At 35.4% G+C, this 22,715-nt stretch overlaps 1 protein-coding gene across 4 annotated transcripts in view; it reads right to left on the bottom strand.

Annotated features, from left to right (window-relative positions):
• The window catches only part of LOC125120039 (COBW domain-containing protein 2), a 52,503-nt gene that overhangs the window by 5,663 nt on the left and 24,125 nt on the right, over positions 1–22,715 (bottom strand). For all 4 annotated transcript variants that reach the window (XM_047767735.1, XM_047767732.1, XM_047767731.1 and 1 more), the window contains 5 exons: positions 18,584–18,630; positions 16,455–16,541; positions 13,175–13,219; positions 8,220–8,276; positions 5,163–5,214 (listed from right to left, as the gene is read on the bottom strand). In XM_047767735.1, the coding sequence (XP_047623691.1) occupies positions 5,163–5,214; positions 8,220–8,276; positions 13,175–13,219; positions 16,455–16,541; positions 18,584–18,630 (288 nt within the window). The remainder of the gene's footprint in view (positions 1–5,162; positions 5,215–8,219; positions 8,277–13,174; positions 13,220–16,454; positions 16,542–18,583; positions 18,631–22,715) is intronic.

The raw sequence follows: 22,715 nt of genomic DNA, 5'->3' as shown, positions 1-22,715 counted from the left end.
AAATTAACTCTTCTTTTGCCAAAAACAGAAAGATGCAGAAACCTGAGGAGGTAATTTTAAAAACTAAAGCAAAATAAGATACTGCCCCTAAGGTAAAATTTAGTGATAACCCCTAAACTTTAAGAATTTGGTCTGTTTTTTTCTTTAACCTACCATGTTATTTCCCTCAGTTTTCTATTATTTTGCAAACAATACCTAATGTGCAATAATCTGTTTTTTTTTAATATAGAAAACTAAGCCCACAAATATGCTTAAACGCAAAAACTCTATCTCTACACTCCACTCCTCTGCTCCTCCTCTTCTTCCGTGTGTCACCTCTGCTGTGATATCCTGACACCAGGTACACAGCTTCCTCATCTAAATCAGTTTGCCTTCTAGATTTCTCTATTCCTAGGTTCCTCTTGTCAATCCAGGCCAGTTTCCCATCACTTCTCTCTTCTTACCATTCATTCATCATCAGTCAATAAGGCTCTTAAAAAACAGTGTTCCTTTTATACCATTTCCATTCTCACTGTAACCAATGGAGCCCAGGCCCTAATCACAAGGTATGTGGACTTCTGCAGTATCTTCCTGCTTTGGTCTCCTGACTGCATCCTCCAATCCAGCTCACTGGACACTGTCTGATAGCACAGCATGAGTTGTCTTTGCCTGGCAAATTGAAGCCTAATATCTTAGCTCAGGATTCCAACACCAAGCATTCCACCAAGACTTCTATGCTAGAATACTGCTCTTCTAGAGCATTGTTACTTTCCCACTTTCAAAGATCTGGATTGCTCTTTCCCTTATTTCTTCCAGTGCAAAAAAATCAAACTAAACAAACAAAATAAACAAAAAACTCAAACCAAACCAAAAAAACCCTCCTAGTTTAAGGCTACCTTTTCCTGTATGAATCAGAAGAGCAGTATACATCTTTGGAAGAAAGGTTACTAACTGGGAAGGAACAAAGGGAACTCTCTTAACAGTTTTGGAAATCTTTATCTTGAGCTGAGTGTTAATTACAGAGTATGTGTTCATGTGTACATATAGACAGATAAATAGGTACAAATACAAGTGAAGATACATTGACTGGAACACCAAAAATCTGTATGCTTTACTGTGTTAGGAAAAAAAAAAAAGCTGGGGAGTTCCCATTGTAGCTCAGTAGAAATGAATCTATTATCCATGAGGATGTAGGTTTGATCCCTGGCCTTGCTCAATGGGTTAAGGATCCAGCGCTGACATGAACTGTGGTAGGTCACAGACATAGCTTGGATCTGGTGTGGCTGTGGTTGTGATGTGGACCAGCAACCACAACTCTGATTCAACTCCTAGCCTGGGAACCTCCATATGCCATAGGTGTGGCCCTAAAAAGAGAGAGAAAAAGAAAAAAAAAAAAAGTGCCAGAGTTCCCTTCGTGGCTCTGTGGTTAATGAACCTGATTAGGATCCCTGGGTTCGATCCCTGACCTCGCTCAGTGGGTTAAGGAGCCAGCATTGCCATGAGCTGTGGTGTAAGTTGTAGATTTGGCTCAGATCCTGCATTGCTGTGGCTGTGGCGAAGGCCAGCAGCTACAGTTCCAATTCGACCCCTAGCCTGGGAACCTCCATTTGCCAGGGGCGCAGCCCTAAAAAGACAAAAAGACACACACACACACACACACAAATTAAATACTCTAGCAAAAGAAATGTTAGGAAGGTAGATAAAATCAGCAAAAAGGTTAAAAGTCATTGAAATTGGATTATCTGCATGGAGATGCACTGGATCATGTGCATCTCTCTTTTTTTATATCTTTGAAAATTTTCCATAGTAAAATGTTAAAAATAATATACATACACATAAACTTGCACATACCCAAGCTTGATATTTTTTTAAAAGCCCACAAGTGATTCTGATGTACACCCCTATTTGAGAATCACGGCTTTTATTCTTGTAACAAATACTCACTGAACACTCACCAGATATCATACCCTGTGCTAAGCAATGAGGAATGTACATTTAGGAATTTATAGATAAGGGAAACTACATTTCAATCCAAACTCTAAGACATTATAAATGCCACAAGAGAGTATTCGAGATACTGTAGGTATAGATACTGGCCATTCTAAAGGTTCTGGAATGAGTACTACATCTTCTTCATCTTTTATGCCTTATGACTTCTAGTATGATGATGTCCTCCACCTAGAATATAAGAATGTGATGTGCTTCAATTCATCTTTATGACTAATGTTGACTATAATAAACAGTTGGTTTTTCTCAAAAATTCTACCTCTAGGGACTTGTACTTCTCTCAGTCACTCATCTTAAAGATAAATAAGATACTATGTGCTCAAAGGCTAGAAGAATTAATATTGTTAAAATGTTCATACTACACAAAGAAATTTACGGATTCAGTGTAATCCCTATCAAAATACCCAAGGCATTCTTCACAAAGCTAGATCAGATAAACCTAAAATTTGTACAGAACCATAAAAGACCCAAATAGCCAAACCAAACTTGAGAAAGAACAAAGATGGAGGCATCACACTTCTTGATTTCAAACTATACTACAAAGCTATAGTAATCAAAACAGTATGGCACTGGCACAAAAACAGACACACAGACCAATGGACTAGAATAGAGAGCTCAGAAAACAAACCTACACTCATATGCTCAATTAACCTATGACAAAGGAAAAAAAAGCCCCAAACAATGGGGAAAAAATAGTCTCTACAATAAATGGTGTCAGGAAAACAGCTACATGCAGAAGAATGAAACTAGACCATTCCCTTATACTGTATGCAAAGATAAACTCAAAATGTATTAAATATTTGAATGTAAGAACTGAAATCCAAAAACTCCTAGATGAAAAGAGGCAATACACTCTTTGACTCTTAGCAATATTTGGACCTACCTCCTCAGCCAAGAACAACAAAAGCAAAAAAAAAAAAATCAAACAAATGGCACTACATCAAACTTAAAAGCTTTGGCACAGCATAGGAAATCATCAATAAAACAAAATGGCATCCTACTTAATGGGAGAAGATATCTACAACTGATATGTCTAATACATGATTAAGATCCAAACTATACAAAGAATCATACAACTCAAATAAATAATAAAAACCTCCAAATAATCCAATTTAAAAAATGGGCAGAAGACTTATAAAAACATTTTCCAATGCAGAAATAGAGACAACCAACAGACACATGAAAAGAGGTTCAACATCACTAATCATCAGGGGAAAAGAAAACAAATCAAAACAATGAGATATCACCTCACACCTGTCAGAATGGCTATTCCCCAAAAGACAACAAATAACAAATGTTGGTGAAGATGTGGAGAAAAAAGCAAACCTTCATGCACTTCTGATAGGAATGAAAACTGGTACAACTACTATGGAAAACAGTAAGGAAATTCCTTTAAAAAGTAAAAATAAAACTACCATATAACCCAGAAATTCCACCTCTGGATATTTATCCAAAGAAATTGAAAACATTACTTGAAAAGATATATGCCCCTCAATTGTTCACTGAAGCATTATGTATTTAGAACAACCAAGATACAGAAGCAATCTAAATATCTGCCAATAGATGAACAGATAAAGTTGATGTGATATATATAGATATATACACACACACACATACCACACACAATGAAACATTACTTGGCCATAAAAACACTGAAATTTTGCCATCTGCGACTGCATGGATAGGCTCAAAAGTATTATGCTAAGTAAAATATATCAAACAAGAAAAAGACAAATACCATATGATTTCCCTTATATGTAGAATCTAAAAAACAAAACAAACACACATAACACTCATACGTAACACAACAAACTGGTGGTTGCCAATAAGGAAGGGGTAGGAGGATGGGCAAAATAGGTGAAGGGGACTAAGAGTTACAAACTTCCAATTATAACACAGAAAAGTCACAAATGTAATGTGCAGCATACGGAATATAACCAATAATACTGCAATAACTTTGTATGGTGAGAGATGGTAACTAGACTTACCATGGTGATCAGTTCACAATGTATAAAAATACTGAATCACTATGTTATATACCTGAAACACATAATACTATATTCTAGAAAAATATTACAGGTCAATTATACGTCAATAAAGTAAATACAGACACGTGAAGATGAATACTCTATTAAGAAAAATTTCTGAGATAAAAATGCCATAAACATGGTAATATAGCTCCCCATAAACATGAGCCAAAATGAGGACAAATGAGCAAGAGTGCTGTTATCTTGGCCCTATTACAATTAATGACTCAAAAAATAAGTGACAGTCTCAAGACAAAGGAGAGAATGCTAGGCACACTGCTCACTCACATGTCCCCTTCTGTGTTTAAATGGAAGAAAGAAGTTACCCTTAAGCTCTACCATCCACAACTTGTTTAAAAGAAAGATGGGGAGTTCCCGTCGTGGTGCAGTGGTTAACGAATCCCACTAGGAACCATGAGGTTGTGGGTTCGGTCCCTGCCCTTGCTCAGTGGGTTAACGATCCGGCGTTGCCTTGAGCTGTGGTGTAGGTTGCAGACACGGCTCAGATCCCGCGTTGCTGTGGCTCTGGCGTAGGCCGGTGGCTACAGCTCCGATTAGACCCCTAGCCTGGGAACCTCCATATGCCGTGGAAGCGGCCCAAAGAAATAGCAAAAAGACAAAAACACACACAAAAAAAGAAAGATGGGTACAATGAAAATACACTTTGTCCATAACATCTTCAATATTTACCTCAGAAATTAGTTTTAGAGTATGAAAAACACCTTAAAGAGTTCAAATTTACAGTGCTATCTGAAGGTGAAACCCAAAGTCAATTTTATTTAAACAAGTAATGGATGCTTATACTAGACTTTTCCTTAATCAGTTTGTTGAAGACAGTTAAAAATAAGCTACATAGAGAACCCCCTAGCTACTTTTATAATTACCATCAGAAGAACTAATCAAAATATGTTGAATGACTTACAAAATGGAGAAGCCAGAATGCATGATTTTTTAAGATTCTAAATAACTCTGGTTTGATGAATTATTATGCATTAAGAAGCTAGACTGGATGACCTCAAAAGCATTTAAATTCTGAAAACTATTGAAATAGTTTAAAAAATGCTCTTTTTAAAAAAGTGGAAATGAAACAATCCTCAACAGAAAAATTTAAAGAGATACCTTAAAAACATTTTCAAAATTTTTTTTTACCTGATCAGCGTGAGGTTGTGTTGTTGACATATGCTGAAGTTTTTTCTGCAAACTAAGAATAATTGATATAAATTCAGAGAGCCACACATATCTTATTTAATCTTATATATTACTTAGAGATACAAAGCTAAATAAGGAAGAGATTTTCCACAACTGAATCTATCACATAGTTCTAATTTTACATTCTGTACACATATTCTAATAGACAAATGCTGGCAGATCATTTAAAAACTTTTCTTAAAAATGTACATACATTTACATACATATATACACATACAATATAAAGAAAAATTAATCTTTAGCAACATATATGCTGTGGTTGAATATATCAGTAGATTTCTTTTTATTTTTCAACAGCTCTAATACAGGCGTAGGAATATACACATAAGCATTTTACAATTGCTCAAAATTTCATCACCTTCCCCCATGCTTCTTCATATGAAAATAATGCTGCAACGCAAAAGAAAGTTAGAGGGTAAATTTTTCCTTTATTAATATTTCCCCTTAAACATATCTACTTAAAAAATAGTATCCATAAATATAAGCTCTCTATACAGTTATCAGTGGGTGAGAGAAAAACAAAATGTCAGAATCTTAAAAATGCATTGTTCTGATATGAAAAGAGCAAGAAGATCAATATGGCATAACAAATCATAACCATAACAACTGTAGCATACCTTTAGAGAGTGATGGGGGTAGGTCAGGAGGAGGAAAAGGACTTAAAACCTTGCAGATGTTTTGCCTTGAAGAACAGTGAGGGGTAAATTAGTAACAGCAAGTTTAGGAAAGAGAAAAGGCTTGTAGGAATGGTTGGAGGGAATGAGTCTCATTGGGGGGTCTTAGGGAAAGTGTTAAATTAAATCCTTCCCAGCTGGTTGCTCAGGAAAGGATTCTCCTGTTGAGGATCTAAGCACAAAGAAAAGTTATGCAAAAGCCTTATCCAGAGCAGGGGTTTCACATTAAATAGCTACTTCTTTTAGTGTCTCTAACGCATTATAACTCTTTTTCAGTAAGTATGGATTGAGATCACCTTAGAAAAATGTTTGAAAAACTTTATGTTCTGTCCCTATGTTCAACATTTAATGTTTTTGGACAACAACTGCCGACAACTTGCGCAAGGAAGGAAAAAGTTTTCCTCTACACTTTTAAGTCCTTGGCTGGGTCTAAAAATTAGACAAAGATTAACTTAACAAGGATTTTATCTGACAAAGAAGCCTTTCTAGGCAGATGAAGACTTGCAGAAATGGTTAAACCTGAGTATTTTGATGACAGGTTTGATGAAGAGTGGAAAGGTATGATAGGACAGCATATGAGCCAAGTGCAGGAAACTAGGGGAAATGCAGCAAGGCTGTGCCTTCAGATTCCTCCGTGTCTCCCTTTGTCTTCAGAGACAAGGATGCTCCTTTCCCCCATGTATTGAGAGGATACTATTCGCATAAGGGTGTCATGACTCATCTACTTCAGAAGAACTTAGAGGAAATATTAGCAAACCATGTATCTGATGAGGGGTTAATACCAAGAATATTTAAGAACACCTGCAACTCTGCAACAACAACAACCAACAAATAATCCAACTAAAAAATGGGCGAAGTACTTCAATAGATAGTTCTTCAAAGATAATTTACAAATGGCCAAAAAGCAAATGAAAAGATGTTCAGTATCTAATCATTAGAGAAATATAAATCAAAACCCCACAATGAGCTACCACCTCATACCCACTGGCGGAGCTACTACTAAAAACGACAGAAAACAGCAAGTGTTTGCAAGGATGTGGAGAAACTAGAACACTTGTGCACTGCTTATGGGAATGTAAAATGGTGCAGCTGCTATAGAAAACAGTATAGTGGTTCCTCAAAATATTAAAAAGAGAACTATTGTATTATCCAGCAATCTTAATTCTGGGCATATATCCAAAAGAATTTAAGGCAGGATCTCGAAGAGATATTTGCTTATCCAGCTTACATTCATCAGTGAATGAATGGATAAATAAAAAGTGGTATACATATACGATGGAATATTTCCTAGCCTTTAAAAAGGAAGACAGACTTGTCACATTCTATAAAATGAATGAAACTTGAGGACTAAGTGAAATAAGCCAGTCACTTTCAAGTATTTGGAATAAGACAAATACTGTATGATTTCACTTATTTGAGGTATTTAAAGTAGTCAAGTTGTTAAAAATAGGTAACAGTGGTAGTTACAAGGGGCTGCAGAGGGGGGAAAGTGGGGAGTTGTCATCTGATAGGTACAGGGTTTCAGTTTTACAAGATGGAAAAAGTTCTGTAGATTCATTGCAAAAGATGTGAATATACTTAACACTACCGAACTCTATACTTAAAAACATTTAAGGAGGAGTTCCCGTTGTGGCTCAGCAGTAACAAACCTGACTAGTATCAATGAGGATGCAGGTTTGATCCCCGGCCTCAATCTGTGGGTTAAGGATCCAATGATGCCATGAGCTGTGGTGTAGGTTAGAGACTCGGCTTGGACACTGGGTTGCTGTGGCAGTGGTGTAGGCCGGCAGCTATAGTTCTGATTCTGACCCCTAGCCTGGGAACATCCATATGCCATGGTTGTGGCCCTCAAAAAAAAAAAGGGTTAAGGATGATTAAAAATAAAAGAAGAAACCAATGTCCAGGGAATAAAGATTCATTCTTCTTTTCCTTATCAAAAGGATTCCCTCTGGGGAAAGAAGCTGGAAACTGACCCATCACTACCAGTAAAGGAGTACCTGTGTGAATACCCCAAACTAAAATTTTCTATGTATTTCACGCATTTTCTCAAAGAAAGAATTACACATAGCTGTTGGTAAAGAAACATTAACAATTACTCTCTAAAGCTAATTTACACTCTAATTTCTGTAGGAAAATGCATGTGATAGTCAAACATCCTGTTAGCAAATCTTTCAAGAATATAATCATTAGGAATGGTCCTGTATGCCAAAAGAATGACAGGAAGTATAAATTAAATGTGCAACTGTGTAAATCATTCCTTTAACTCTGTAAATGTGGAACAAAAAGTACATCACAATAAGTGACCAAAATACAGGGAACATACCTTATTCCAGAGAGACTGTCGAAGGCATGAAGATCTAATACATTTGAGAGATCAACTCTAAAGAAAGAAAATCAAAGTGAACAGTGTGAAATTTTGTAAATTATATTCTAATAATCAAGGAAAATAACTTCTATTTTGCCAGACATGTAGACATAAAAGTTAAAAGTATATGCTATTTTGGGAAACAAAAAATAACAGGCAAGGAACAAAATGCTATTGTAAAAAATTGTCATAGAATTTTTACATGAAATTTTAAAGAATTGAAACTTTTCAAAAGGAGCAGTAATTATCCAAAAGATGAAATGAGGAAAACTAAACAAATGTAAATAAGATAGTAGTATAGGTACATTATCTTTGGAGTTTCTGTATTTCTTGTATTCTACCTCCCCTCTTTCATGATACAACAGGTAGTATGATAAGAATATGAGAAGTCAAACAATCAATATACAAATATTCACTCTAGGACCCTCTAGGACCTTTATGTACATCCAAAGAATATGGTTTGATTTTATTTCCTGCAGATCGGGTTGCATATCAATTGAAACTTCCCAGTTAGTGCTCTATCTGAATAAACATTATTTCTGTTAGAATTATTTAGTGATGATTAAGATATTTTAATATCACAATTAATATTAGATTTGGCTTAAATACATAAATGTAAACTTATAAAGACTAGCACTAGTTCCAATTTTTATGTCAGCCTATAAAACAGTAAAGGATAGTGATTTCTCCATAATCAAAGCTATAACCAATCAATGAAGGAATTCTTCAATCAATTATGGAATGTTTAAAGAAAATGACAACAGTATAATTTTCAAAATTAAGACTCCAGGGACTAATTACATTTTCTCAAAGGCAAACAAACTGCAAATTCAAAATTTTTTCAAATACAAAAACATGTAAGCTAAGCCATTCCCTTTAACTTTGGACTGACCAGCTGTGCCTGCTTTTTCATTCTCAACGTCTGCCGTATATTTATACTTGTGGCAACAGAACTGTTAGATTATGAATACTTATCCCGGCACAAGGCAGGCAAATTCCCATCTTATTAAAAGAAGAATACTCCAGGGCTCTATGTTAACAGACTGTAACAACATTTCAAATTCTGGACATTCTAGATGAGCAGAATTAGGAAAATAATCAAGCAAAGAAGTAAATGTTCCATGAAGAAATTTTGGAATATCAATTTACATAAGAGACTGAAGCCTTAACATTAAACATATTTCTTTCTTTTTTTTTTTTTGTCTTTTTGCTATTTCTTGGGCCGCTCCTGCGGCATATGGAGGTTCCCAGGCTAGGGGTCTAATCGGAGCTGTAGCCACCAGCCTACGCCAGAGCCACAGCAACTTGGGATCCAAGCCGCGTCTGCAACCTACATACACCACAGCTCACGGCAACGCCGGATCGTTAACCCACTGAGCAAGGGCAGGGACCGAACCCGCAACCTCATGGTTCCTAGTTGGATTCGTTAACCACTGCGCCATGACGGGAACTCCACATATTTCTTTTTTCACCATCACAGTTGAACAGTTATACTGACAGGTGACAATGAATTAAGTTTTCCACCAAGTTTATCATCTTTAATTTAGGAAATAACTTAAAGTTTTAAAAGTTTACACATGCCAATCATGAATATCAAAATTCAGGCCAACTTTATGAATACCAAGTCAGTTCCAAAACACAAGTTTCAGACTACAATTTTCGCTGAAGCAGTATCCTTGAGAGTACCTATCATAGATTTACAGACAATTCTACTTTATACCCATATACTTTTGATATTTCTAAAACAGGATCAACAATAGGTCTGTACAGGTTAAATTCTTCAGAGAATAAAAAAATATCTGTCTCTTACTGTATCTCACCAGACTCTCAAAGGAGAGTAAAAGAGGAAAAAGTCTAAGGTTCCAGAAAAAAGTTGCCATCAACCTTCCCCAAACCTAGTATTACTATGAAAAATAAATTCCTTCATTCATCCAAGGCCTGTGAGTAGAAAGCTAATTTTCATGGCACCAAATTTAATTTCCTCCTTAAGAAATAAAAACATTAGACATTCTTCAAAACATCAGTATTGAAAAAAAAAATAAAAAGACTATTACCATCATATAAAAACTGAACGGAAGAATGAAAAAAACAGAAGGGGAAGAAAAAAGTTCCAACGCTCATCTTCTCTCCTAGTTCCTTGAACTATCTATGCCAGGAGTACCTAATCTTTCCCTATGAGGAACTTTCAATTATCCCAGTGTCTAGAGACTGCTTTAAGGAGCCTAAGGCCACGGACGATAGAATGAAAAAGTAAGAGTTCTCCAGCTGTCTACGGAGAGGCAAGTTTAACTACTACTCCAGGGATATAGCCACCTTTTCAAAGTTCAGTGAGGCTCAGAAACAGGCCATCAGATCATTCCAAATCTGTAAGTTGTTAACACCATCTAAGAGTGCGTCTTGAACTCTAGACCTAAATTTCCAAATGCCTTCCCTAATGGCATTTCAAACCCACTGCTATTGCTACCCTACCCCAATTTGCTCCTCCTTCCTGTATTTTCTAACTTGGAGAATAGCAGAATATTCACTCCATCTCCCAAAGTTACACTGCTTTTAAAATCCTTCATTAATTCCTCACCGAGTACAGGAGAAAATCCAAATCCTGTGTCATGGCATTCAAGACCCTTTGTGGTAATTTCTCCATCTCCGTAGTCATACCCCTTTTTCTCTCCATAACATAATACAATGCACTCTAGACATTGTAAAACATTCACAGGTTTCTGGAAGACAAAATCTTCTTATGCTGGAAAAGCCACTGCCAATCTTGTCCATCGGGAAAACACCTATTCATTCTTCAAGCCTCAGGTCAATCATTACCTTCTCCAGTCAAAGTTTTCTGACTCTATCAAGAAGAGTTGCATAGCTGCCCCTCTATCTTTCTGTGCATTTAAAATTCCTGTTACATTAATAACATTTAATATATTGATTTTTTGCTTGTTTTCTTTTCTCCTCCAACTGACTAATCTCCTTAAAGGCAGAGTTTTTACTTTATACATTGCTTAAATCCTCAACATGCCATGAATGCCTAGCAATTAGGGGAATGCTCAGTAAAATGTTGAATTAACTTATTGTTAATCAATTAGACTTCAATTTTCCTCTGTACAGTTGACTTAAATCTCCAAGATTAAAAAAAAAGTCTGGAAAAGATAAGAATGGCACTTCTTCCTATCTTCCACTCCTACTTCTAAGTCCATTAGAACTTCTATTTGTCTCAAAATCAACTTAAGTCTTACCAGTAAGACTATACCATTCTATTCCGTAACTTTAATACGTAAGCCTTCTCTACACAAGTTTATAGACGTTTTATGATTGTTAGTTTGCCAACCACAAAATGCTTAAGAGATTAAAAAAAAAAAGTAGTAATTCAGAAAGCCCTAGATTCAGATGTACTGGCAAACACCAGACACTGAAAAGAGAAGGAAAAAGGAGGTGTTATTCACTTGTTCATTCATTTGAAGTGACAAAATTTAATCACTGATGTTTACTGTTCTACAATTAATAGAGAAAATGTTTGAAATATTATATAAACATCAAAATTGCTACAAAATAAAATATTCAAAATGAAATCTTTATGCAGGACTTTAAAGTCAAAAATGAAAATGAACAAAAAAAAATTTAAGCAAGATCCAGGGGCCTTTAAAATTGATTTATGATGTTTGTAAATATAAACCAAATAAATGCTACTACAACACAACCACAGCTACTCATGGATATGATTTTTAAAAACTTATTTAAGCATTGTGCTTGTCTTGTGTGAAGAGAAGCAAATTGAAGGAGAAAGAAAACAGTGAAATACAACAGGAAGATAATAAACTCTGAGAAATGGCTCATGGTATGAGTTAGGTTATCAGAGACCTTCTACACTGGAATTTGAAATCCAGGGAGCACATGTGGTATATGCTTGTACAGGACTTAACACCAAGGGCATTCTTCGGCTACCTCTGCCAGCAGATGAGCAGCTTTTGAGAATGCATACCAAATTAATTCCCCAGCTGTTCACATGCACATAAGCAGCTGCTGCTGTTACTGCCTAACACTTCTGGTAGTCTGTCAGCACCTCTAATCTCTACCATAGCAGACAAGCCACTCAACGAAGGCCTCTGCTGTGCTTCCAAGGAAAGAATCTCTGAATTAAGAACTGGGTGGCACTAGACTGCCAGCTGTGAGCCTCAGAGCTGCTGGGTGCATGTTGCTGGGTCTATCAGCTGCTGAGCCGTTCTTGCTGAAAAATAAACTTAACACAATATCCCTGTACAAAAATTTTCTAAAATGGTGATAACACTCAATGCAAAATAGGGTTCAATCTACAAAAATCCATTTTACAGATGTTTGAAGAACACATTTATTTTATAAAGTAATGCACAACTATATGAACAGAATTAAAGAGAAGAACCTGTAAGAAATCAAAAAAAAATTTTAAAGAATGAATTAGGAACTTAAGGTAAAGGTTACATGTACTTTTACATGACAGATTATTTTTGCAACTATGAAACACTATGAAAGTTTTTTAAATATTAAAAAGCCATTGAAATATCTCAAATTAAGATAAAAATCCTAACAGTATACTTTTTAAGATTTCTATACAAGTTACTTCCTTGAGTGGTTCAAAATCCTCTGTTTTGTTCTTCATTAAAGAAAAAGCACACATCCCTTTCAGCCTTTTGGCTAAGATCAAGAAAAAGCAGTTACACAATTACACAGTGTAATCTTAGTTACAGGAAGGAGAAGCAAATATATTAACTAGATATGCCTAACTACTTTATAAAGAGCATTAAGAACAACCTTTTAAAGGGCTTCATTTTTTAAAAATGCACATGTATTTTTCTTATATTAGAATCATAGTTATCAATTATTTAATATTTATTATTAACTAAAATTATATATTGTTAATATTAGTAAACGTTTCTTAAAAGTACCTTGATCTTTGTGTTTCTAAAATTTTTCCCAGTCCATTTATTGATCTGAAATAAATACAAAAATGAAGAAGGTAAAAAGTAAATGTTAAAAAGAAGTCCACATTATTTCTGAAACTTGAAGTACGCATATACAAATATATAGAGATCTAGAGAAAAATAAAAAACAAACAAACATAGATACATACATTTTTAAAATTAATTTATTTTTTCTTTTTCCAAATGCACTAGCAGCATATGGAAATTCTCAAGCCAGGGATCAAATCCAAGCCAGAGTTTCAACCTATGCTACAGCTGCAGCAACGCTGGATCCTTAACCCACTGCATCAGGGCAGGGATTGAACCAGTGCCTCCACAGAGAAAGCCAGATCATTAACCCACTGAGGTACAGCAGGAACTCCAAAATTTCTATTTTTTATAGTTTAATGATTTATTTCCTTCTAATCATAAATCAGTAATACATTTATGCATTAAAACATGATATGCAAAAATCTACTGCACAATTGACAGGCTACTTTGTGATTTAAAAGAAGATCCTTCATTTTAGAAAAAAATGATTCATAAATAGCCAGAAATTCTAATGTTCTTAAAATGAGTAAATAAATCAAAATTTTAACTGACATCTAATTTTCCTCAACACACACTGTGGAATGGGTTATACAAATGCTAAAAATAAAAACCTAGTTACTGGTGGCTTTGATACCAGCCTGTCCTCAGTATTCAGTCACATATCTGCTGGTTTTCTTTGTTCTGTTTTTTTAATAGAAAAACCTCTTCAGTTCCCTGCCAACTCTGTTGGTTCCCCCTTTGCACGGCACCAAAAATATTTGTTAAATCCTTTCCAATATACTGTATACTTCATCTATTTATATCATCAATTCCATTGCCTTTAGGGTTACTTGCTGAAGATAGCTGCTATTTGCTCAAACTTGTTCTCATGGGTAAGGCTTCCCAAACAATGATTCTGAGGCAAGACTCTAATAATTCACAAAACTTTTATTAATCTTCTCTCTTGAATATACTCTATAAGCAGATGGTTATTTCCTTCCAAACACGTTTTTCATTTCCTAATTCCCCAAATCTAATTCTGAGGCAGTCACAAGTCTCATGTAAAAAAACAAAAAGGGTAAAAAACAAAAAGGGTCTGTAATTTATCACCGTGCTTTTTCAAATTCTTTTCTGGTACTACTATATAGTACAGGCTGGCAACTAGCTGACTGATGCCAATACTGCTCATGTTAGAGATATGAGGGTAGAAAAGCCCAGTGGTAATAATCACTCCTTTTATGCCAAAAATGTGCGCTACACAGATTATGTTCTCCTTTCTAGCAATCACAATGATGCACAGGATTTTGCAAAGAGAAACAAAATTTTTGAGATCAGGGTCAAAACAAGTAGAAGTAATCCCCACTCACCACCTTCATTTTTCTAGACTTTAAAAAAATATCAACCATCTATGGAGTTCCTGTTGTGGCTCAGTGGTTAACGAATCTGACTAGGAACCATGAAGTTGTGGGTTCAATCCCTGGCCTTGCTCAGTGGGTTAAGGATCCAGCGTTGCCGTGGGCTGTGTTGTAGGTTGCAGATGTGGCTCGGATCCCGAGTTGCTGTGGCTCTGGCGTAGGCCGGCAGCTACAGCTCCGATTAGACCCCTAGCCTGGGAACCTCCATATGCCGCAAGAGCGGCCCTAGAAAAGGCAAAAAGACAAAAAAAAAATCAATCATCTATTTCTTTCATTATTTCATTCACTGTAACTTGAAATTACTATGTAAAACTAAGAAAAAAACTACAAACTTATAATAATAGCTAGCAAAGCACTTATTATTTATCAGGCACCGTGTGAAGTTTACATCTCAAATAATACTCAAACCAAATGCAGATTCCCAAAGACCAAGATCTTAAATATTATATAATGCTCTGCAACACTACCTACCCTCCATGTGGTAGGTATAGGCTTTTTCTTAGCTTTTCCAAGTGACGTCTAAGAGAATAGTACTACTAAAATAAGACCAAATAAGCAGAAAAAATATCAGTTCTTTCTTCAGCAATCATTAATCACTCCAGCCAAAATCTTAATAAGCCTTACCTTTACTGATTCAATTTATAATATATGTGAATTGGCACTGATAGACTCAAAAAGCGATTGTACCCATGGAAAATAACAAAAGCTATCGAATGTCTCTTTGTAGAGGTCCTTTATTAGCTTAGGTCTTATAAAATAATTAAGTCTCTAAACTCTAACCTCATTTGAAAAGTTCAAATGACTGTTGGATCCTTTAACACATAACTGAGTACCATTCATATTGTTCTGTGTTGATCAACACTGGCCACAGACACTTGAGACATTAAAACACGCTGGAAGACAGGCATGGTTAGACAGTTAAGGAAGACCAAAGACAATGAGGGTTCAGGGAAAAGTGAAACCACTTGAGCTGGGGGACACTTCCCAGCAGGGAGGGAGAAAGGGCTGGGGGGAACGAATGAGTTCTAGAGAATGGATAATATAAATAAAAAAAAGAGAGAGAGAGAGACAATGAAGGAATTCAAGGACTGATAAAGTAAGAGTGAGAACACATTATGAGTGAAAAAAAGGATCTGGTAAGATACACCCATGGGAAAGTAAGTAAATAATCATCCCAGGTCAAGTTAGAGAACTTCATGTAGGGAGAGTCAAAGAGAAGACAGGAAAAGGAAGATGGAGTCAGAAGAACCTGAATATCAGTCCAAGAACTTTGACTGTAGTTAACTAAACAGCTCAAGGGTTAGGGGGCGCCAACTCCATCTTGCTGTCAAAAATCCTGCTATCTCTGCCTCAAAGACAGAGGAACTGATAAAGTACTTACTCAAGGGCAACCAGCTCAGAGTCAAGACAGAATCAGGACTCAAATCCTAGTTCTTTAGATTCTACATACTATGATCTCTAATCCAACACAAACTTTTCCCCACAGTTAAAAAAGATTTATAAAATGAAAATACAGACATTATGCTTCCTGAACAACAACAACAATAAAAAATCCATGTATAAGTGGACCCTGCTAGTTTAAACCCCATACTGTTCAGGTTTAACTGTATATTTTGTAAGCAACAGGGAATAATTTTATATATCACTATTTACATGACAGTCAATTAGGCAACAACAAAATATGTGGTTCCCTAATGATACTTCAAGCAAGTCAACCTTGAACCTTAAATTTCTACAAGGCAATTAGTCATGGTAAAAATGTTTTGCATAACACAATTTTAATTTGGTGGTACTTAACACACACATTTCTAATTTTGTACCTAATAGTTGTTCTTAATTTGTTCAAATCCTCTTCTGAAACCAAGTCTGTTTTATTGATGATGATGATATCTGCCAAAGCAACTTGCCTAGATTAGCAAACAAAGAACAGATGTCAAAAAGAAAAGTTAAGAAATTTAAAATAAATAATACCTCCTTTAGATCAATTAGCAATTAAGAAGTACATAGAATACTATATAATGATTTAATTTACCCCTAATCTATTTATCATTCTTCAAACAGTAAGGATGAATTGTATTCATCACTATGTAAATTCATAGTTCACATTATTCAAAAAATATTTACTAAGTGCTCTTACTTGCCACTCTGAAACTACAAACAAAAGCCTCAAAAAGTTTACAAACAATGATGGTTTACAAAAATTAGGATGATTTCCAACTCATGATTTTCTTTATAAGGAAAAGCATAAATTCAGATCTCCAATATGGGAGGAATAAGGACAGTCTACTTATTCAAATACTCTATGTAATATTCGCCATAATTTTCAAATAAATACAGAGAATAAGTTCACTGGACATTAATACCACAATGAACAGTTTTTCAAGAAACTATACTTCAGATGATATATCAAGATCTTGAACAATTATTGTCTTCAACACTATGAATATATATTTTTTTTCCGTAAAAGAGACATTCTATAAAAATTCAAATTAAAGAATTCAATTGACAGGATGCTGGATAACAAAATAGTTTACTATAATTATAAGTTTTATTTTCTATTAACAAGAGTAGTAAAGCTTAGGAAGGATTCTTTAAATTTTTCTCAATTCTTCAGAAAAGTTTAATCACTAGATTATATGTTCCTAATCCTAGTTTTACACCACCTGAGGTATAGCTAATTATTTCAAAGAACACAACCAAATTCTCAGAAACAAATCAATTCATTGTAAGGCACGTTTCAACAGTATGTACAAAACAATTCCATTTTTATTTAATTTTATATGAATAAAGATTGAATGTGCCTACCCCAAAATATAAGAAGTTGCAATCTTTAAACTGGGGGTCTTCCATATTTAATTTTATTTTGGCTTTTATAACATTTTGATCTATTTGGCTTATTTACATTTTATATAATAAATATTTTAATAAAAAAGTTACAAAAATATTTAAGTTCAGTCTAATGAGAATCATCGCTATATAATAAAAGCGGTGTTTAGGCTGGATTACAAAATAACAGAGTATCGTATTCCAAAATAATAGAGGATTAATCACCTGCTTGCAGTCTTTATTATTTATAACAGGATCATCATCAGCAAATCGGGGTGCATGGGGAGGTAGGGGGAGAGGAGGGAGGAACCTCCTCTTTAAACACAAAAGCATCGTGGGTCAGTGATAATAGTCTATCCCCAAACCTTTTTTCCCATTGGCAAGAACATACTTTGGGTAGGCAAACTAATTTCAATATTCAAAAGTCCAAAGACAAGTCAATTAGGAATATAAAGGTATTTAAACAAAAAAGGTTCCAAATGCTAAACTGCAACTATTTCCATATTTGCACCTTTGTTGATCTGAATCACAGTGAACATCTGAATCAGATGTATTACTGTTGTTAAAGAAGGAAGTGAACCAACTCTTTTTTTAATAGTCTTATTCAATCTCAAAGAAATTATATGAGAACAAGAAAATATTTTTAAATGTTAACATTTCTCAAGTTCCTCACAATGAAGGTCTGTGCTGAGCACTCATGTTACACTATGAAATAGTTTTAACCAGAACATTAGTTATCAGACCAGTATAAGTAGTTAGCAATAATTCAAATACCAGAAAAAAGATTTTCCTTGACCAAGGCTTTCTTTTTATGCTTCTCAGTTTGTTTTCATCTTCGTATCAATAATTTTCTTTTTCGAAGTCAGGACAGCCTATGTCTGCAAGGGGGCTTCTGGGAGGCCAGCAATGTTCATTTTGTACTAGGTACATAAGCATATAAGTTTGCAATAATTCATTGCACTATACACTCATGATTTGAGCACCTTGCTTTTTTTTTTGTAGTATGGGTCAATAGAAACCTCAGGAAAAAAAAGAGAAATAAAAACTTATGTCCACACATTAAAAATTTTTTTTCTTTTTCCAATTAGCCAATAATCAATATATACTTTAAATAAATGAATACCTAGAAGCTTCATTGATAAGGCCATCGGGTTTTTCTTCTGCTAAATGCTAAACAAGAACAAAGTTTGAAAAAAAGTTACTGTGGTGTAACACACAACTTAACATCAATACAAAGGATTCCACTTTAGAGACTCATTCTGGACTCTAATAAAAACTTCAATGAGTTCTATTACTAAATACCCAAATTGTGAATTAACTTTTATACCCAATCATTTTTTCCCTAATTTCTACCTTTTTCCCTACAATGAACCTGTGGGGATTTTTGAGAGGAAGGCGGGGTGTGAGGGCTTAAATTTTGTTCCCTTGACCTCTTCTTTTTCTTAAAAGGAAAACCCTCCAGATTTAAAAACTGTCATAAAAACACAGGACAATATAGTTCCGATTTTAGGTGTTTTCCCTCTACAAAACTGTCCTTGTTCTAAATATTCATTATTACATATATAAAAAAGAGATGACTACTGAAATTATATTTTAAAAACCTCATAGACTTCCCTCCATCTCTCCACCCCTTCCCCCACAAGCATACACTCTGAACTCAGTACCAGGTCCTTTCAATTCCCTAGAAACAAATGAGCTGTAAGAAGGACACACCCCTATATCCAGCATAAAAGCAGGTTATCATTTTGAAACCCACACTTGAATGACTTGACCCTTCTGTGCAACTGTTTATTGTGCTGATCCTACCTGTGTCAAAATAGCTCCAAAAAATTTTTTCATATTGACTTAGAGGTCTACAAGGTAGTTTTTTATATTTCTGAAAGCAATTATTATTTTTCCATAATCCTATTTATATCCTTCCCGTCATCAATGCCATAAGATTCTTCTCTGAAAAATGGTTCACCTTCATTACCTTAGCCCTCAAAAACAGATGTTCTCTGTCACAATAAAAAGCTGCCTACTGATGTTAGAGGTAATTCAATTATACTAATACTTTATGTATTTGAATCGAACTCCATAAATTACTAAATTCTTTTTATACATATTATCTCATTTAGCCTTCACAACAGTTATGGGAAATGGCTATTTTCATTTTATAAAAAGAAACTAAATTTAACACTGTCACAACACAGGATACCTTATTATTGGGTTATTTTTCTTTTCTTTTCTTTTTGTCTTTTGCCCTTTTAGGACTGCACCCACGGCACATGTGGGGTCCCAGGCTAGGGGTCTAATCACAGCTGTTGCTGCCAGCCTCTGCCAGAGCCACATCAATACCAGATCCGAGCCGCATCTGCGACCTACACCACAGCTCATGGCAACACCGGATCCTTAACCCACTGAGTGATGCCAGGGATCAAACCCTCATGGTTCCTAGTCGGATTTGTTTCTGCTGAGCCACGATGGGAACTCCCTTATTGGGTTATTTTTCAAAAACTGAAATGTGCTCAGTCTTGTATACAGAACTACACAAAAGTTAATTGTATAAGAGTATATTCATAAAGATTACCTATAAATTATATTCAAAATTACTTCATCACACCAGTTTCAATTCACGAAACAATAGATTATTAAGGTACTTAAATAGCTTGGAACCTAAGAGCAAGTTGGTACTAACTTTATTTAATTTTCTCGGTAAAATCTATAGAGAAAAACCTTCAACTGCAGACCCACTCTGAAATTATAGAAGTCACAGAACTTGAAGAATTTTGTATCAAAAATTGTTTCTTGTCAAAAGGCCAAGTTTACTATTTTTTGCAAATTATTGTTGGCCTGAGGCTATAAAAATCCTACTATGTCCTCTAGAAAATAAGGGCTATTACCATTCTGCAAATAGTACCTGGTACCCAGACTCAACAAATACATGCTGAATGCATTCTAGTTAACATTCCCTATTTGTTGACAAAGGTACATGGATGATGCTGTTATTTGAAAAATTCTACATAACATGCAGCAACAAATCCCTTTCTATTCAGCAGCAATTTTTTTTTTTTTTTTTTTTGCTTTTTAGGTACGCACCTGTGGCATACGGAAGTTCCCAGGCTAGGGTCAAATTGGAGCTGCAGCTGCCAGCCTATACCAAGCCACAGCAACGTGTGATCTGAGCAGTGTCTACAACCTACACTACAGCTCACCACAAAGCTGGATCCCTGACCCCACTGAGTGAGGCCAGATATCAAACCCGCATCCTCATGGATACTAGTCGGATTTAGTTTCCACTGTGCCACAATGGGAATTCCTAAATCTGTTTAATAAAGATATATTTTTAGCAAGCCATCTGAGTGATCCTAAAATATTGCAGTTCTTTTAAAATTTTGAAATATTTTCAAAATATTATATTTTTGACCTTATGGAAGATTTATTTACATTTTAACTTAGGGCCTCCTGGTTGTGGGCTGGGGGAGTATAAAAAAGATATGACAAGAAAATTAGAGATTTGTTTTTGAATCTTCCTTTCTAAAGGTAATTAATAAAATAGTTTCACAAAATAACTCGTGTTTTTGTTTTTGTTTCTGAATTCAGGAGGAGGGATCCTTAGGAGGGAGGCCTTAACTATCTTCGCACACTGTGGCAGAAACTTCGGTCCCTATCTCCCTCTACTTGTCCATCCACATCCCTTGACTGCAACTCCTCAGGGCCTCCCATCTCCTGTTAGGACCCCACTGAGGACTACTTGCTTAGGAGGTAACTACTCCTGGCAGTGCGTCTCAAAGCCTAACTTGCATTTTTAATGCACTCACTACTCTAGATGACTAGAAATTTTCATTCAAAGCTAACGAGGATGGACTAATATTTTACTACATCCAAGTAGTCAAGAAGTCTCAAATACACAAACATGTTAAAATTTCCCCAAATAAAAACCCAAATACGTACTTAATTATGAATATGATATATACGGAGTTCTCATCATGGCTCAGCAGAAAACGAATCTGACTAGTATCAATGAGGACACAGTTTCAATCCCTGGCCTCGCTCAGTGGGTTAAGGATCCGGGGTTGCCTGAGCTGCAGTGCAGGTGGCAGACACAGCTCGGATCTGGCGTTGCTGTGGCTGTGGTAGAGGCAGGCAGCTATGGCTCCAATTCGACCCCTAGCCTGGGAACCTCCATATGTCACAGGTGCAGCCCTAAAAAGACAAAAAAAAAAAAAAAAAAGGAATATGATATGTAGAGTTCCCTAGTGGCATAGCAGTGGATCCAGTACTTGGCCTGGGACTTCTGCATGTCACGGGCACAGGCCCTCCCTGCTCCCCACCAAAAAATATGATATGTAATAATATAAAAAAGCAGAAGAGATAAATACCCCTTGTGTGTTTTATACACATACAATGGCTATACAAACATAAAGAAACATAATAAGTGCACACTAACATTTATTTTCTCTGCATATTTTCTCAAACATTTCCCTCACGCAACTTCTTACATTCTCAAGTCAAATTTCGCAAAAAAACTTAAAACCAATGTAGGCTATTCAAAAGGATGCTCTCCAGTAACACTCTACAACATCGGTCATTAAGTCAGATGACTCCCACTTACAAGGTTAAAAAATAGAAATTGTGACATCCTATTCTACCTGTACAGGCAAGGAAGGAAAAATTTTACAATTTTTTCCCCCAAAATATTTTACAGTTGTGTGTGTGGGGGGGGGGGTATCCCCAACGGATTCCTCATCTCTGCTTAGAGATTGTGGCTTGTCTTTTACTTATACATCAAAAAAGACAAAAGTAATTTTGATACTAATTAATCCAACATATCAAAAAGGTTAAGGTTCAACCCTCTAACTCAGCATATCGTAAGAGAGAAAGGAATCCTTTGAAATAATACCATTGTAAGACACAATTTCAGTAAGGGCTTAGAGGGTATTCTTTTCTGCAGAAAACAGAAACAAGATGGACCCCTCCCCTCCAAAAAAAAAAAAAGGAAGGAAAAAAGAAAGAAAAAAACACTGTTGTTGACCAAAGAGAAAAGAAATCTTGTCAAAGATGTCAGATGATATTTAAAAAAAAAAGGAGGACAGCTACTTCTTTCCAATAGATTGGTTATAGATCTAACACTATTTCAGCTTTTAAGAAAAGATTATTGCATAATGTCAGTCCATTTATTTTTCTGGTCTTTTCCAAGCCAAACTGTTTTCTGATTGAATTGTTTCAACAGCTTGTGCAGTACAACAGAAGAACCAAAAAGAACCCTCTGACTT

The sequence above is a fragment of the Phacochoerus africanus genome, chromosome 2 (assembly GCF_016906955.1).
Source record: "Phacochoerus africanus isolate WHEZ1 chromosome 2, ROS_Pafr_v1, whole genome shotgun sequence".
Lineage (NCBI taxonomy): Eukaryota > Metazoa > Chordata > Mammalia > Artiodactyla > Suidae > Phacochoerus > Phacochoerus africanus.
The sequence above is the reverse complement of the archived record's forward strand: the minus strand, read 5'-3'. Positions and strand labels throughout refer to the sequence as shown.